The sequence below is a fragment of the Pygocentrus nattereri genome, chromosome 1 (assembly GCF_015220715.1).
Source record: "Pygocentrus nattereri isolate fPygNat1 chromosome 1, fPygNat1.pri, whole genome shotgun sequence".
Lineage (NCBI taxonomy): Eukaryota > Metazoa > Chordata > Actinopteri > Characiformes > Serrasalmidae > Pygocentrus > Pygocentrus nattereri.
Window position 1 is genome coordinate 15,566,146 of NC_051211.1, and position 15,478 is coordinate 15,581,623.

The 15,478-nt window shown below is 38.9% G+C and overlaps 1 protein-coding gene across 5 annotated transcripts in view; it reads right to left on the reverse strand.

Moving 5' to 3' along the window:
* The window catches only part of LOC108433501, a 31,733-nt gene extending 21,343 nt beyond the window's left edge, over window positions 1–10,390 (reverse strand). The window contains exons 1-5 of one of the 5 annotated variants that reach the window (XM_017708112.2): window positions 9,792–10,363; window positions 7,638–8,009; window positions 5,121–6,765; window positions 4,751–5,020; window positions 1,617–2,033 (exon numbers count right to left, since the gene is read on the reverse strand). In XM_017708112.2, coding sequence (XP_017563601.1) covers window positions 1,617–2,033; window positions 4,751–5,020; window positions 5,121–6,765; window positions 7,638–7,962 — 2,657 coding nt within the window. In that variant the 5' untranslated portion in view covers window positions 7,963–8,009; window positions 9,792–10,363. Of the gene's footprint in view, window positions 1–253; window positions 463–641; window positions 755–1,616; window positions 2,034–3,084; window positions 3,247–4,750; window positions 5,021–5,120; window positions 6,766–7,637; window positions 8,010–9,791 lie in introns of those variants that run through there. The other 4 variants (XM_017708113.2, XM_037538946.1, XM_017708115.2 and 1 more) reach the window with 4 other exon arrangements.
* Between the last annotated feature and the right edge of the window lie 5,088 nt (window positions 10,391–15,478).

Consider the following 15,478-nt stretch of genomic DNA (forward strand, 5'->3'; position numbering starts at 1 on the left):
TCTGTACAATAACATTGATGTGGAGCCTGTTGAGTTGGTCTAAGGCATTCAATTTGCTAAACCTACAGAGTGGGCAACTACTCCGCAGGCAGGCAGAGAGTTCATTGGAGACAAGGATAGTGTCAAGTGCAGGAGGGTAATATGAGGATAATCACGTATTATAGCAACCATTTGAAAAAGCCGCTTGAGCACAATTACTGCATAAAGGGAACTGCTGGCTGTTGTAGTGGGGCTGTGCCAGTTCCCGCCATACCTGTATGACATTCCCTTCATGCTGTACATTGATCAGGCATCGTTGACCTGGCTCATGAAGGACAGGTAGAGAGGTGGATGACGGCATTACAAGAGTACAACTTTTCCATTCAGCAACATGCTGGGCGACCACATAGTAATGCCAATGCGCTGTCTCACCATCCATGTACTGCTGAGGAATTGAAGTCCCTGTTCCTGTCTAACCAGGAACTGATCAAAAAAGCAAGGAAAAAACATAATATATTCAGAAAGATGTGAGACATGCATCCACCCTTTTACAGTAAATTATTCAGACAGTCTACATAGAACATCTAAAGGAGTACTTAAGCTACATGAAGGCTGCACCACAGTATAACTACATGTGTGTGTATGAGAGTGAGGTACTCAACAGGTTCTATTATCAGGGTCAGGGTCAGACTGTGACCACGACCATCAATTCTGCACCAGCACCAGCTTGATACTGCAAATGCTGAGATGTTTCTTTGTGTCCAGGAAGAACGTGCTGAAGTCAAAGCAGGGCAGACACCAGAAAGCAAGAGTGAGTGAAAATTCCCCATCAAAAAAAGAAAGACTCTTTGCTAGACAGAAATAGCATTTGCAAGATGTCAGCCAAGCAGTGGTTACCAAGTACAGTGCTGTACAAACCTTTGCACATGCCACAAATATTTTTTTCATTTTAATCAAATGTAAAGTAACCGTCCATTAACATTAACATGTTTTTTTAATAGTCTGCTGCAAAAGCTGGGTTCATTTCTGCTGTGTTCTTCAAAATATGTAATTTTGCCAGAGATGCCTAAAATTTTGCTCACATGTAAACTGATGATTTACTTCATCTATAATTGCAGGAGCTTTTTTATACCTTCAGCAAAAGATGCCACAAACTCTTCATTGCAGAAATAAGAAAAAGACTTTCATTGTTTTGATTGAGACCTAAAAACCATTAGAATTTGAAGACTTTTAATTTTCCAATGACAAGTGATTGCACTTGCAAAACAATGATATAACAAACCTTAAAATTTCACAAAATATGAAATTGCAGAAATTGTCTCTGGCAAATGAATTAAACGACCCAAACTGGTTTTGAAAAGGCTACCATTTAATAAGTGATAAAGGAGAAATTGTGTTTTTTTGTGTGTGTGCCATTAACATTTATCTAATTTCTCTGCAATATATCATTAACTTTTTAAACAGAAGTGGTCCACTGTAGTCATTATAATATATTAGAAAGGTAAAAAGAGATACACAAAGAGTACAAGTTTCATGAAGTGCACATGATTATTTCAATCAGCAAGCTGTAAACTCTTAAACAACTACATACTAAGAACCTGAAGAAAAAAAAACTTGAATAAATAAATAAATCTTACCTCAGTTGAGAGATGTAGGGCAGACACTGAAGGAAACTCCTCACTTCACTCTCTTCATCTGACCAGCCGCTCAGTTCCACTGGTTTCTTCACTGTTTGGAGTTTCAGCACTTCTAGGAGGAGGGAGGCTTTTCTCTCTGAGAGGTCTATGATCCACTCTGCACGAGTTGACTGGTAAACTGGCAGTAATGCTGGCAGAACTTTCCTGCCTGTTTCAGTCTCGTACTGCTTCACATGAGAGTACAGATCCAGCAGAAAATTACACTCATCAGTTCCACATAAGGTAACTTTCTTTACTGTTGTCTGGACATTTTCTTTTTGATGAAGAGCTGCTTGCAGACAGAGATTCAGTTTAAATAATGTCACTCTCTTTTCCCATTCTTCACATGATTCTCTCTGATTCTGTTTGGTAGTAAAACTGCAGAAAACACAAGCAAAGACTTATAAGAAAAGAACATCAGTGGTGCAGCACAGTCCTTCTCCACATTGCTTCTGTTATGCTCTTCAGTAGACAGTGTGTTCCATATCTTTGTTCAAAAAACAGAGTGATGTTTAAACTTATATGGAGGCCAAAACTGCATTTTCAGAAATATCTATGGTATTAAACAAAAAACAAAAGAGTACATACAAAAATAAATGAAATTACCTGACTAACAGAATATTATTCAACTAAGAATGCCACAACTGAGTAAGATACACTCCTAGTTTGAATGCATTTACTGTTGACAATTTTCATTATTAACGGTTCAGTTTAAATGACCTCACTCTTTTTTGAGTTGAGGGGAGCTAAGAGACAGGCGTAGAAAAGTACATTTCCTGAAGAAAGTGAAGAGTGACTGTGCAGCTTAAGCAGTTCCCAGGTGGCTGCTAGGGTATTGCCAAATGGTTACTGTGATATTCTTGGTGGTTGCTAATAGTTGACAGCTGTTATGGTTTCCCAGGTGGCTGCTACGTTTCTGTGTGTGTAAAGTATATGACATGTAAGGTGAGTGTGTATGAACTTTGTGGAATGTGAGATTTGTTTCAAGTGCAATGTATGTATGAAGTGTGTCAAGCGTATATGTTGGGTGTGGAGTGAATGGTGTGTGTCAAGTATGTGGAGAGTGCAATTATTGTGTGTAGAGTGTCTGGGGTCTGATGGTGACATGGATTAGGATAGGGGAAGGTTCTTTCCTGTTTTAGCAGGTCAACATCCTTTTGCATGAAGCAAGGTCAATAAATAAATAGTTTGCTGGATCTGAACATCTTTCATCATGAAGATCTGGTCGGAAGATCTCTACTGTTCTGCACAGACCTCAATACCTCTAGTGTTCAGTTCTTCCTATACACTAGTTGCATAGGGCCCCCATTTGCTGAGGAGCCCCATGGCAAGCATGAGCACATTTTTCATAGCTATTTATCAGAAAGCCATTTTATACACTTCTGCAGAGTGCAGGGCTTCTACATTTATAGGCATAAACAATTCTCACCAAAGTGTAACAATGTACTCCATTATTTTTCTGTTATTCATGCGAATGTAGTAGGTGCAGCAGATTTGACAGAGTGGTTTCGAGGCATGCGCAACAGAGGGCCATTTAGTGAGACAATGGCCCAGTAACCAATCTTCTTGCCTCATTAAACTCACTACACTTCATACACATTTTCATAGCTGTACAAGGATAAAAAAAAAAAAGAATGTAAACCAGATGAACGCAACATCAAGTGTATCTAAAATGGCTTTGTAATACCTATGTAATACACTACGTTGATTAAAATGACAATTTCTACACTCTAAATGGTGCCCTGTGTACTAGAGCTGGAGTCAAGAGCACCATCATCGAGTCCAAGACAAGTCCAAGATCATGACTAGTTGCGATCCAGTCAAAACCAAGTTCAAATGAAAGTGAGACTGGGTTAAGACCAAAATAAAAAAATTGAGTCTTTAAGCCCAAGCCTTAATTAGTCTTTCTCTCCTTACAGTATTCATTACTGGAGAAATACAAAGGTATGAATTTCTTTCCATAAAATAAAAGTAATTTAAATCATAAAATACCAGCTTTTCTACTTCTCTTATCCATACACAAACAGGGTATGAATTAAAAGTTTCTTAGCATTCAGCACCTATTCTGAAAGAACACAACCAGTTAAACACTTTACTGTTATGTTCAGTGGTGTCCATTCAGATTTTGGAAACATTATTCTTAAACTACTGTAAACCAGAATTCCTAACAACACTAACCAATTTAACTCAAATTAGCAAACAAAACTAAACTACAGTGTTACCTAGCTAGCAAGCTAGGTGCTAATGTGTGCCTTTGAGAACATTTAGCAACAGTCAGTTAATAAAACAGTAGATTCTTGACTAGACATCTGAAAATATTTGAAAATTTGGCAAATTGTAACAAAGCTTATCTATTTATATTTGCTAACAATAATTTATTCGCTAATTAGCTGCAGAATGAAGATTCTCCATGTTCTGCACCATCTATGCAGAAAAGCTAAATGTTTTCAACAATACAGATGGTTGAAAGGGGAATTAAAGAGTGTGCCCAAAAGTTTAACGTTACTTTGGCAGAGGATGAAGATATATGGTTTAGGTGAGGATGCCCCAAGTGAGGTTTTACTTAGGACCAACAGGACCACTGTTCTCACTCTCTCTCACACACTTTCTCACATTCATGTGCATATGCTTTGTTTGTCTACCACTGTGGTTTCCAGCCCTCTTCCTGAAGAGTTCAGTTCCAACCTGTACTGTAAGATGCCTTATCTTTACTTAACTCTAATAAATTTGATCCAGCCAATCAGGGACTTGGAAAGAGGTTGATTAGCTGGAGCAGGTGTGGCAAATTGTGGTTGGAACTCAGTTGGGCAGGAAAGTAGCTCACCAGGAGAAGGTTTGGAGACCATTGGCCTATTGTTACTACTCCGGAATAATTAATAAAAGTGTGGCCTACAAAGTCTCAGCTGAAACTTGAACAATGAAGCAGCAGACTTCAATATATGGCATCTAATTCACTGAGGTAGCATTAATTGCCTTCTCTCTTTCCACAAAGGCATTGCAACATTATTTGTAAAAGCTTATTTGGGAGGTTTCCGAAATCTGGGAAACTCCTGCTCTTAAATATCTAAATATGGTCCCTTGCTAGGGTAACTCACTGAACAGAGCTGATGGATGGTAGCCATGTGGAAATGGTCCTGCAGAAAGCATCACTGAGCTGTTGTGGGTTTTGACCACAGCACAGATGAAGGATTACTGGATCTGCACTTTGGGTAATGATTTCTCCAGCTTGTTGATGTAAAGCTTTCTGAGTGATAATTGGGAGGTAAATTTCCTTTCCACACAACAGCAGGAGGTTTATCAAATAACTCTGCTGTTCACATTTCAGAGCGGCTGTCCACACTTGGCAGAGAGTCATTGACAAATCCCTGAAAGTAAAAAAATATCAACAATAACAATAATAATAATGATAATAACAACAAAATTTATCAGCATTTAATATGTCATATTTTACTGAATGGTAAATACCTGAGATTTTGTGAATGCCTCAGAATTGTCTTCAGTCCTGAAAGAGATACAACACTGTTCTCCAAATTAAGGTGAACTGGTTTATCTCTGGATTGGCTGATCACATAGGACACAGCACAACACTGATGAGGGTCAAGATGTTCTTCACTCAAATCTAAACTATAGTCTACTCTCTCCAGGAACCAGAGACAAGCTTCAGATGACTGCAATTCATTTAGACACTGACAGAGGAAGACAGCATCAACAGAATACTCTTCATCTGGTTCATCATGTAGAAATGTCTTCAAGACCTTCTCAAAGAACCCATGACATGTTCCTTTCGGCTGGTCGGGTGGGAAAAGGCACTTTAGAAGAGGGATGGTGGTTTCTGATAGAAGCCCACACAGAAAAGGAATCATGTATTTCATGTGCTTATACTCTTCAGTCTGACAAAGCTGGAGTACTTCATGAAGTTTCTGGGGTTTTTCCAGAAGCCACAGGGCAGAGAAGAATTCCTGTATTGTGTTGTGAAGAAAGGAACAGAATGTCCTGGCAAATGCTGGTGACACAACTGACACTGACCTCAGGAAAACACCAGCAATGCAACTGTCACTGTAATCAAATTCCAGGTTGATAGTCTTTAGCTTGGTTGCACTGAATGCGCTCTCTGCCAAAAGCAAGATTTTGTCCTTGCAGTCTTTGATATGTGCATCTAAGTGCCTCAGTTTCTTATTTCCATGCCTCTGAATGCAATGACGAAAAATTCGTATATACAACTCAGTAGCTGTGCATTGTTTATGAGCACCTTCAGATGTATAGTAGGAAAAGCAAGCTGCCACCATGAAAGCATACATTGGGACATGACAGAGACTGAACAGTGCTGGATTGTCTACCACACTATTGACCAATTCTGGATCCTGATCTGGCATTTGGGTTAAGTATGTATAAATGGACTCTTCACTGAAGCCTTGCACATATACTTTGCATGTTGGCCAGTCAAAGAAGTCATCATCCTCTGTTTCTGGCCTGCATGTTACCACAATCTTAGCTTCAGGCAAAAGTTCATGATGTATAATCCTCAATAAAATGTTGTTGTCATGAAAGCCACTGATCCCATCAAAAATAATAGTGACTTTTTCAGAGTAGTCTTCAAGATACTGAGTAATTTCTTCAGCCTTTTGCCTTAGATCTGCATTTGACATAATCAAAGTATCTAAAAGCAGACTTTGCAGGTTAGAAGTTGCGATATTCGTCAGCACGTTCTTATCAAAATAAAACATGAAGTCAAGGTTTTCGTCATGCCTCTCTGCCCAGAAATACAGCATTTGCTTAACAGCTGTTGTCTTCCCAATTCCAGGTTTTCCCACTAATAGGATGCTTTTCTCCTGGCTGTTCAACAGATCTTCAGGGGTATTTCTGCATGTGTCCTTAGGTATATAGGATCTCAGCTTTTTCCCCCGGGGTTTCTTAGATTTCTTGCTTTTGTGAATGACTTTGTTATGTGGTTTGTTCTTTTCTGTGTCTCTATCCAACACAAGAGGAATGTAAGTAAATTTTTGTTTGGCATTCCCTCCAAAGAAATGATTGCTCCGTTTACATTGCTGATCTAGAATTTCTTTTGCTTTTGTCTTTAAAAGGGTCCGAATCTCATGGCATGAGGTGGGTCCTAGAATAAAAGGAATGAGAAAGAGAGGTGAATATTGAGATCCTTTCATATTAATTAAAACCCTTTGTTGTTTTGTGTCTTATACTGGTATTTCAGTTTTAAAAGAATGGCTCAGCTTTACAAATAAATAAATAAATAATAAATTATACAGTATATGCACCGATCAGGCACAATATCATACCTTCTAAGCTCATTTTATATTTTATCAGCGCCACTTAGTATACAGGTGCACTTTGTAGTTCTACAAATCTGTGTCTGCATACTTTGTTAGCCACTCTTTTACCCAGTTCTTAAGTGGTCAGGACCCCCATGGACCTTCACAGAGCAGGTACTATTTTGGTGGCAAATTAAGCAAAAACCAATTGGTTGTACCCCCTCTCTACTACTTATTTAAGTCTTGTGCACCATAAATAAGTTTTTTCCCCAGATGAAGAGTTTGTATTTGTACCTTTTCATTACCTAATATTTTACAAACAGTACAATGCAACAAAAAGCCTGGAGATGAGATCCGGTGTGTGGAGTCAATATAACCTAGAAAATATAATTTTAATGGATTATGGTACAGTTATGCTCCCTGACTAAAGGTACTGAGATGTACCCGAAGGTACCACAAGAGGGCTACTGCCCCAGTGACAGTTTACTACCTTTATTTCTGAGACTGTAATGATTCTCAGTATTGTTGTAGAAGTACGAGCTTAAAAACTGCCTAAGCAAAAGTTTTGGTCTAACTTATAAAAAACAGGACTTCTTACAACATCCAACATTTATCAGCATAGGAAGTTTGTTAATCACCATCCTTTTTCCTGCATTTTCATATTTCACTGTTTGTAATGCTTTCGCTGTCGAACACTAAATTCTAAAATCATGCTTACCTTGAATGTCATCTGACTCCTCACCAAAGGAGAAGTGGCTGATCCAGGTGTGTAGTTTAAGAGGCAAGACTGATTTCCTCTCAAGATCCAGTATCTTTAGAAACTCTAGGCAGGCATCTTTCCCTTTGTTTGTGATCCAGTCCAATACCTTTCTGGCTTTTCTGCATTTTTCAGGTATGGCCTCAAGATCACTAACTTCAGTGTTGTTCAAAACCTTCTTCTGATAAAGTTTTTCAATAATAAGAGGCAAGTTCTTCAGCTGTTCTATTAGGTCTACCCGGGCATCACTAACATAATCTTGGGCACACTGAACTGAACAAGCCATGGTCGTACTGTAGATTCTTGAAGAAGCTAAAACAACCCACAACTGACCTGTTAGAAATCACAAAACATAGGTTGTTGTTCAGTTAGATGTGCCATATCAGCTTAATGAAACACATATGTTACAAAATTAATTCAAAGTATTAACAAATACACTCATGTGCCACTTTATAAGAAACACCTGTTCTATAATTATATGTAATTATATGTCCTCTTCTGTCTGACAAGACAGCTTAAACTGATGGTGGTGAAGGAATGGTGTGGAAAATGTGGCACAAATTCAGTGGAGCACCGCTTGTACCCTACAGCAGTATTTTTACTGACCATGTGGTATAACTTTAAGACCTCAATTTTGTCCATCTACTAACGGCTACTTGCAGACTGATAATGGGCCTTGTCACAAAACACAAGTCATCCCAAACTGCCTCTATAAACAAAACAATGAGTACAATGTACAACTCCCAATTTCCAAAATTGTTGGGACGCTGTGCAAAATGTACGTGCTGCTCCAAAACCTGGATATATTGTGGAGCATTAATGGCACCTTCACAGGTGTGAAAGTCATACATGCCCCCCCTTACCATCACAGATGCTGGCTTTTGAATGGTGACTGATAACAATCCAGATGGTCACTCTACTCTTTATCCCAGAGGACGCACCATGCAGGATTTCCAAAAAGAATTTAAAGTTTTGATTCATCAGACCACTTTCTACTTCACCTCAGTCATCTTAATTGAGCTCAAGCCCAGAGAAGGCAGCAGTGTTTCTGGATCCTATATATATATATATATATATATTTTTTTTTTTTTTTTTTTTTTCTTTAGTTTTTTTCTTTGCAGGGTAGTTTTAATTCACATTTGTGGATGCAGTAATAGACTGTGTTCACAGACAGCGGTTTTCTGAAGTGAAAAACCCAATTATCCTAATTAGTTATAAGATGTTCCACCAGTTATTTTCTTTTAGCATTACAAAACGTCAGCACTCTTATTGCCCTTTTTTGGAATGCGCTGCTGGCATCAAATTCAAAATGGACACATTTTTCAAAGAACAATAAAATTCCTCAGTTTCAACATTTGATATGCTGTCTCTGTACTACTGTCAATTAAATATAAGGTGTAAATGATTTACACATTACCATATTGTTTTTATTTACATTTTGCACAGTGTCCCCACTCTTTTGGAAATAGGGTTGTGTTTTTTGGGGTTGATATTTTCAAATGTACAGCCACCACCAAAAAGTTTGATTACAGACAGCAGAACATGAAAGTGAATCCTCTAATGACTGTATATTGTTCCTGGTTTGAATAGCAATACTGTTTAAAATCAAAGATCAGCTCGACTCAAAATGATAAGTTAGCTCATGGCTTTTCTCGAGTTGACTCAAGTTGAGAACACGAGTTCACACAACTCTGCACTAAACTCTTACTTTCCAACAAATAAAGACAGCTTTACATATTTTTCCCAGACTTCCTTAGGATTTTGTACAATACAACGTATATACGCAATGCACAGCCTCACGGTCTCGTTTGCAGTGGAAAACGTGCCAGTTTCAGCCTTTTGAATGGCGGGTTTTAAGCACACTTGGGAGGAGGTGTTTTTAAAGGGGGTGGGGGGGGGGGTGCTGGAGCCTATCTCAGCAGGCTTCGGGCGGAAGACAAGCAAAAAGGACAAACGTTCTTCAGTTTAATCTCCAAATGTGACAGTCCGACAAACGTCTAGAAGACATTACATTAAAAGGCCATTTTAATCTGGCGCTAGACCTCAGAAGAACTCGGAGAGAGTTCTGACAGTCTGTGAGGAACTTCTGAGCCGTTGTATTAATATCTGTATTACCTTTAGTGCGGTGCTCCGACAGAATTCTGACCGAGCTCGGTTCAGGCGGTCCAATGCCTTCTCACCAGCTGACCGAGCTCGGTTCAGGCGGTCCGGTGCCTTCTCACCAGCTGACCGAGCTCGGTTCAGGCGGTCCGGTGCCTTCTCACCAGCTGACCGAGCTCGGTTCAGGCGGTCCAGTGCCTTCTCACCAGCTGACCGAGCTCGGTTCAGGCGGTCCGGTGCCTTCTCACCAGCTGACCGAGCTCGGTTCACGCGGTCCGGTGCCTTCTCACCAGCTGACCGAGCTCGGTTCAGGCGGTCCGGTGCCTTCTCACCAGCTTCCCCCGTTCTCGAAGAGTAGAAATACTGTATATGCCGTTGCTCACAGGTCACGCGGGAACGTTTCGAAATCATCTCTCATACCGCGAGCTGCAGTGACGCAAACCCCTGCCTCCTGATTGGGTAGACGCACTGCGTTGGCCGGGTTCATTTGCATAAACGCAGAGACGTTTTGAAGGTCTTCGAGGCCCAAAACGGCTGCAGACTTTCTCTTACAGACGGCAGTGTCGCCGCTCGACAGGCGTTAAAAATTGCGAGTAAAGACGCCAAACATCTCTGTCTAGCCGTGAGCATTCGTGACCACCTGTAGATTCTTATCACGTGCAAGCGAAAAATATTGACTTGTAACAACAGCAGCTGTAGGTCTAAAAAAAACAGCTCTAGTGGAGTTTTGCGAAGTGCGCTGCTGCTCCCTGCTGGACCGCAGAGGTATTACAGGTCCACACGGACGACCTGGCTCGCTTATAGTTCACTGAGATTTTCTACGTATGATTGAAATGACATTTTGTTTTTATTTACTTGATTTTTTTATCCGTTGTAAGCTAAACAGTATGTTTAATAGTAATGTCATACTTAGTCAATTATATGATTGCGTGATAAAATCTTGAAGTCAGTATAGTAAAATATCAGCAGAAATGCTAAAATGAATGTACACACGATCAACAGTCATATAATGCAACAACCCAGATGGCAGGCACAGTTGGGCCAGACTTTCATCGCTGCCTGGGAACTGAGTAATCGTTTAAATTGTTGAAGACACAGGCACACATACACGTGCACACACAAGGTTCTTTTAAGAACTTGTACTGAAACTTCCTTTTCAGTATTTTCTTCTTTAACGTTAGAAAATGTATGACCAAGAAATAGAATTGACCATGCTGGTCAATCAGCTTCACCAGCAAAGCCCATGCTGGCCAATTAGCTAAACCAGCAATAGCCATGCTGGTCAACTTCACCAGCAAAGACCATGCTAGCTGACCAGCTAAACCAGTACCACTATGCTGGTTGACCAACTAAACAGGTCAGCACTAACCAGCATGAACCAGCTTGGATTTCATGCTGGTCGAAGCTGATTTTTTTCAGCAGGGCTGATCAATAAGAAACAGGTTGACACTGACAAAAACATTTACTCAAGAAAATTGAGGAAAGTTTTCAGGAGTCGAGTTCGGAAAAAGCCTCCTTAGCATGTGTGAATTCTACGTAAAACAAGAGCCTCAATGGATTAAATTGAAATTGTTTAGTTGCCAGGTGCTTTTTTAAAAAGGGAGAAATTTAAACGGCTCCTTCCAACTGTGCGCATGAGTATTCCTGAATGTTCTGCGCTCCACTTAATATTTATGACTTATTATTTTTGACAAAAAATATGAATATATCAGGCTAAAGCAATTAAATATATTCTATTAATTAAAGTCATAGCTCTATAAAAGGAGGAAGGGCAAGTCTGTGGCTGTGGGACCTACACGCTGTAATGGCTGAACTGGCACTACTAGAAGATTTAGCGCATACCGCAATAAGAGAGAACAGTTATCTAGAGACCGATATGATTATTTTTCAGAGAATGAGCACTGGCTCATTAGTTGATTTCGTTTGCCATGCCATCTTCTTGTTATGCTGTGCAACACTTTAGAGGCAGCTCCTTTTGGCCCACAAAATATCTAGTATCATTCTTATGCATGGCCCAGTTTTGTCAGTGCTTGGATTCCTTGCTACTGGAAAGTTTTAAAGAGAATTAAGCAACTGATCTGTTTCCTTTTGAAAAATTGCATTTGGAACAAAACACTGTCTTCCAAACACACTCTGTGCCATAAATTGTACTCACGTGCGCATAACAGCCCCATCAGTTGATGACTTGGCATATCTGAATTGCAAGAGATATCATTCTGTTAACATGCAAGTGACTTGTGATGCTCAGTGCCACTTAATGTGGTTGCCCAGTGGCCTGGGGGAACACATCATTCCTTCATTCTCCAGCATAGCAGATGGATGGTTGATTGGTGTGTGTGTATATATATATATATATATATATATATATATATATATATACACACACATATATATAAATATGTCATTTAATTTAAATGAGTGATCATGCAGTTCTCCTTAATGATGCCCTTGGCAAATTCTCAAACGGCACAAGAAGAAGCACATTGAAGCACAAAAAGCACAGTGAAGCACTTTCACAGACCCACAGTGTGACAGAGCTCACTCATGGTGTCCTAAAGTGTTACTGGATGAGCCGGAGCCGGAGGCACCTTACTACTTACGAAGGTGTGCCATCTAATTCTAGCCTGTTGTGTTCTAGCCATGAAGTGTTCCGCTACATGAGACCACACTACCCCATGAACATTTAACACCACTAGTCCTAAATAAAACGTTCGTCCCTTTTTCTGTTCATACAATAGCTTTATTTTCTATTTTTCACATTGTGGAAAAATATCGTAGTGTGATATTTGCTGTAAACTCGAACTAATGTCCCTTAGAGTAGCTGCATTGTCCTCCATCACTCTATACTGTGCATCTCGCTTCTCTAAGATGCCATCAATAAGTACTTTTGGTGAAAGTTAATGAAAAAATTCACTTGAATGATCTACATGGTACCGTGTGATTTTCTTTAGATTAAAACCATTAAACAGTAGAACTGGATGAGTTTTTAAAGCCTCCCGCATTACCCCTTCCCATGTTTCTTGTTGGGGTAGCACTGGGCTGGGCATTTCTTGCTGCCTTTGAAGTGTCTGTTTTAAATAAAAGAGCATTTGTCTATATACACTTTTTTTCTGCATCATTGCTACAATATTTCTGTAATGAAATGTATCATGGATTTGGATAGATGGTTTACTGCTGAGAACTAGGTCTAAAGTATAGGAGCAATGCAAAATGATAAAAAGTATATAATTAATATTTTTTCAAAGATTTGCCACTTCAGAGCCAAGCTTTCTAGACTAACCAGTCCCTAGTTGGAAGCAACATTATCGCAAGACAATGTGAGATGCATGCTTGGTAAAATTTGAAACTGCTGTATGACAAGCAGTATAAGCTGTGTGTGTGTGTGTGTGTGTGTGTGTGTATATATATATATATATATATATATATATATAAAGTTGCCTTAAATATCTCCATTGTTCAGCTTCCCAGGACTCACAGAGCTGAACACTATGAGGAGGCTAAGGGCATGCTCATGACAAGCTTATCAGGAAAATCTGTTATTATTACTGAAAGTGCAGCCAAATATCAGAAATGCCCATATTCTGATCATTCTGAACTGGGTACTGGGTAGGGTGGTGGACCAGACACATAATCTCCATATAAAAATAAAATACAAGAGGGTAGTCTTACAGAAGAGAGCAATTTGATAGAAAGACATTCTTGACATATCACATCACTTCAGCTACCAATGCCTCATAAAATCAAAGTAGGTATAGGGTGAGTGGCATATGTGCCTGTCAAATTCTGGTGCAAACATAAATACACATTTCCAGAAAGTTGACTTTTAATGGGTATTAGCCCTGAGTCTATCATTCAGCTATAACCATGAACCAGAAGATTAGCTGTAAAAATGATAAATAAGTGATAGATAAGATAGATTAATGATCCTGTGTGTAATAGGGGTATAGAATAACATGTTGTGTATAAGGACTTATAAGTGAATACATGTTTTATAATAATCATCTGCTCAGGCCTACAATATAATACAATGGCTACAATTACAATGTTGTTCTTTATGCTACAGTAACAGATCTGTAACAGCAGAGGGCATCCGCTAGCATAAATGGTTGGAGTTACTTGGACTGTAAAAAAGCTTTATCTAAGGATCCAAAGCACACAACATATATTTTATGCATCCTAGTACTGCATCCAAGCCAACCTTGATAACTTATATGTCATAAATAAACAGTACTATCCCATAAAAATACAATCATATATGATAATATATATAAGAATATCAATTATTCTACTTGTCTGTTCAAGATCTGTTCAACAAGGATTATGCTTATTTTTGGACTAAATTGCTAAGGCAATGGTAAATCACCATTAGAAATGCTTTGTAGTCTAGGCTTAGGTTTAATGTGGTTCAGGAAACCTGGCCCTTCATTTTTTCTTTTTGTCTGAATGCAAGAAAAAAAAAACCTATTGGTTTATCACAACCTGCTACTTTAATACATTTGAGCTGTCTGTATTTAAAAGGCCCAATTGTATTTTATTTGTTTCCCAGAGAACTGCTCAATATTTGTGATTTGTGTGGTTTTATATACCAAAACTCATGACTCATTCTTAAAGTGTCCATTTTGTCATTTTTTTTCTCTGGTGTCCACTTGTAGCATCTGTGTATCCTATTTTTTTTGTCATGGTCATTTTCCAAACTATAGTATTAAGCAGTCTGTTTTTGTTATTGTGTTTCAAGACCAACAAAATAAGAAAATGAATGAATTGACCTGAAATGCTCTGTAGAACTAGAGCTAAACAGGCTGGTCTGGTGGATACATGTAAATGAGTTGGTTCTCGTGACATCACAGGAACAGTGAATTCCAAACAGGCTGTTTTTGCAGCATAGTTTCCATGTATGCACTGTATGGACTGGGTAGTGAATGGTACATATTGAAACCTTAACATGCACGTTTATGTACTGTATTACTTCAAACTCCTATATTAAAAAAGACTGAAAATGAACGATTATCAGAATAGAAATATATCAGTGTCGATTTCTTACTGAAGGTAAAGTAAAATGTCAGGGGGATGCTCTCTGCCCTTTTATTTGTTGTTGTAAAACAGTAGGTGATTCTGGACTTTAACAATGAGACATTCAGCATTTATGACCCCCCCTTCCAAAAATAAACATCCTGTTAATTTCACACTTGACGGCAAAAGTTGGGAAAATCGAACTCTTGATGGAACGTTCTGCTCACTGCTGCACTTTGCATAACATTGCTGCTTGAGGTGGCAGATATTTCTATGGTAACAATGGTTACAAACTACATCAAACTTATTTGAAAAAGGTGGGAAACGTTCAGTTTTCCTGATATGGGCCCTTCAACCTGATAATGCAACATGAAACAATGAACACATACAAAATGAGCTGATGTCAAGCAATTGTATTAGTTCATAACTAATCTAATTTTAAAGACACATGTAATGCATTTAGTAAATACACAGCAACAATTTAACAGCTTATCTTCTATCACATGCCATATTACATGAGCACAGACACAGCAGATCACACAGAAGACAAATGTGAACATGATTCTGATAAGTGGGAGATGATGAACAATCTTTTATCTTCAGCGTGCTTAGACATTTGCCTTGAACTTCTTTCAGGTACGAACAGGAGAGAGAAAGAAAAAAAGACACATCTGTGGCTTGTCAGCAGATAC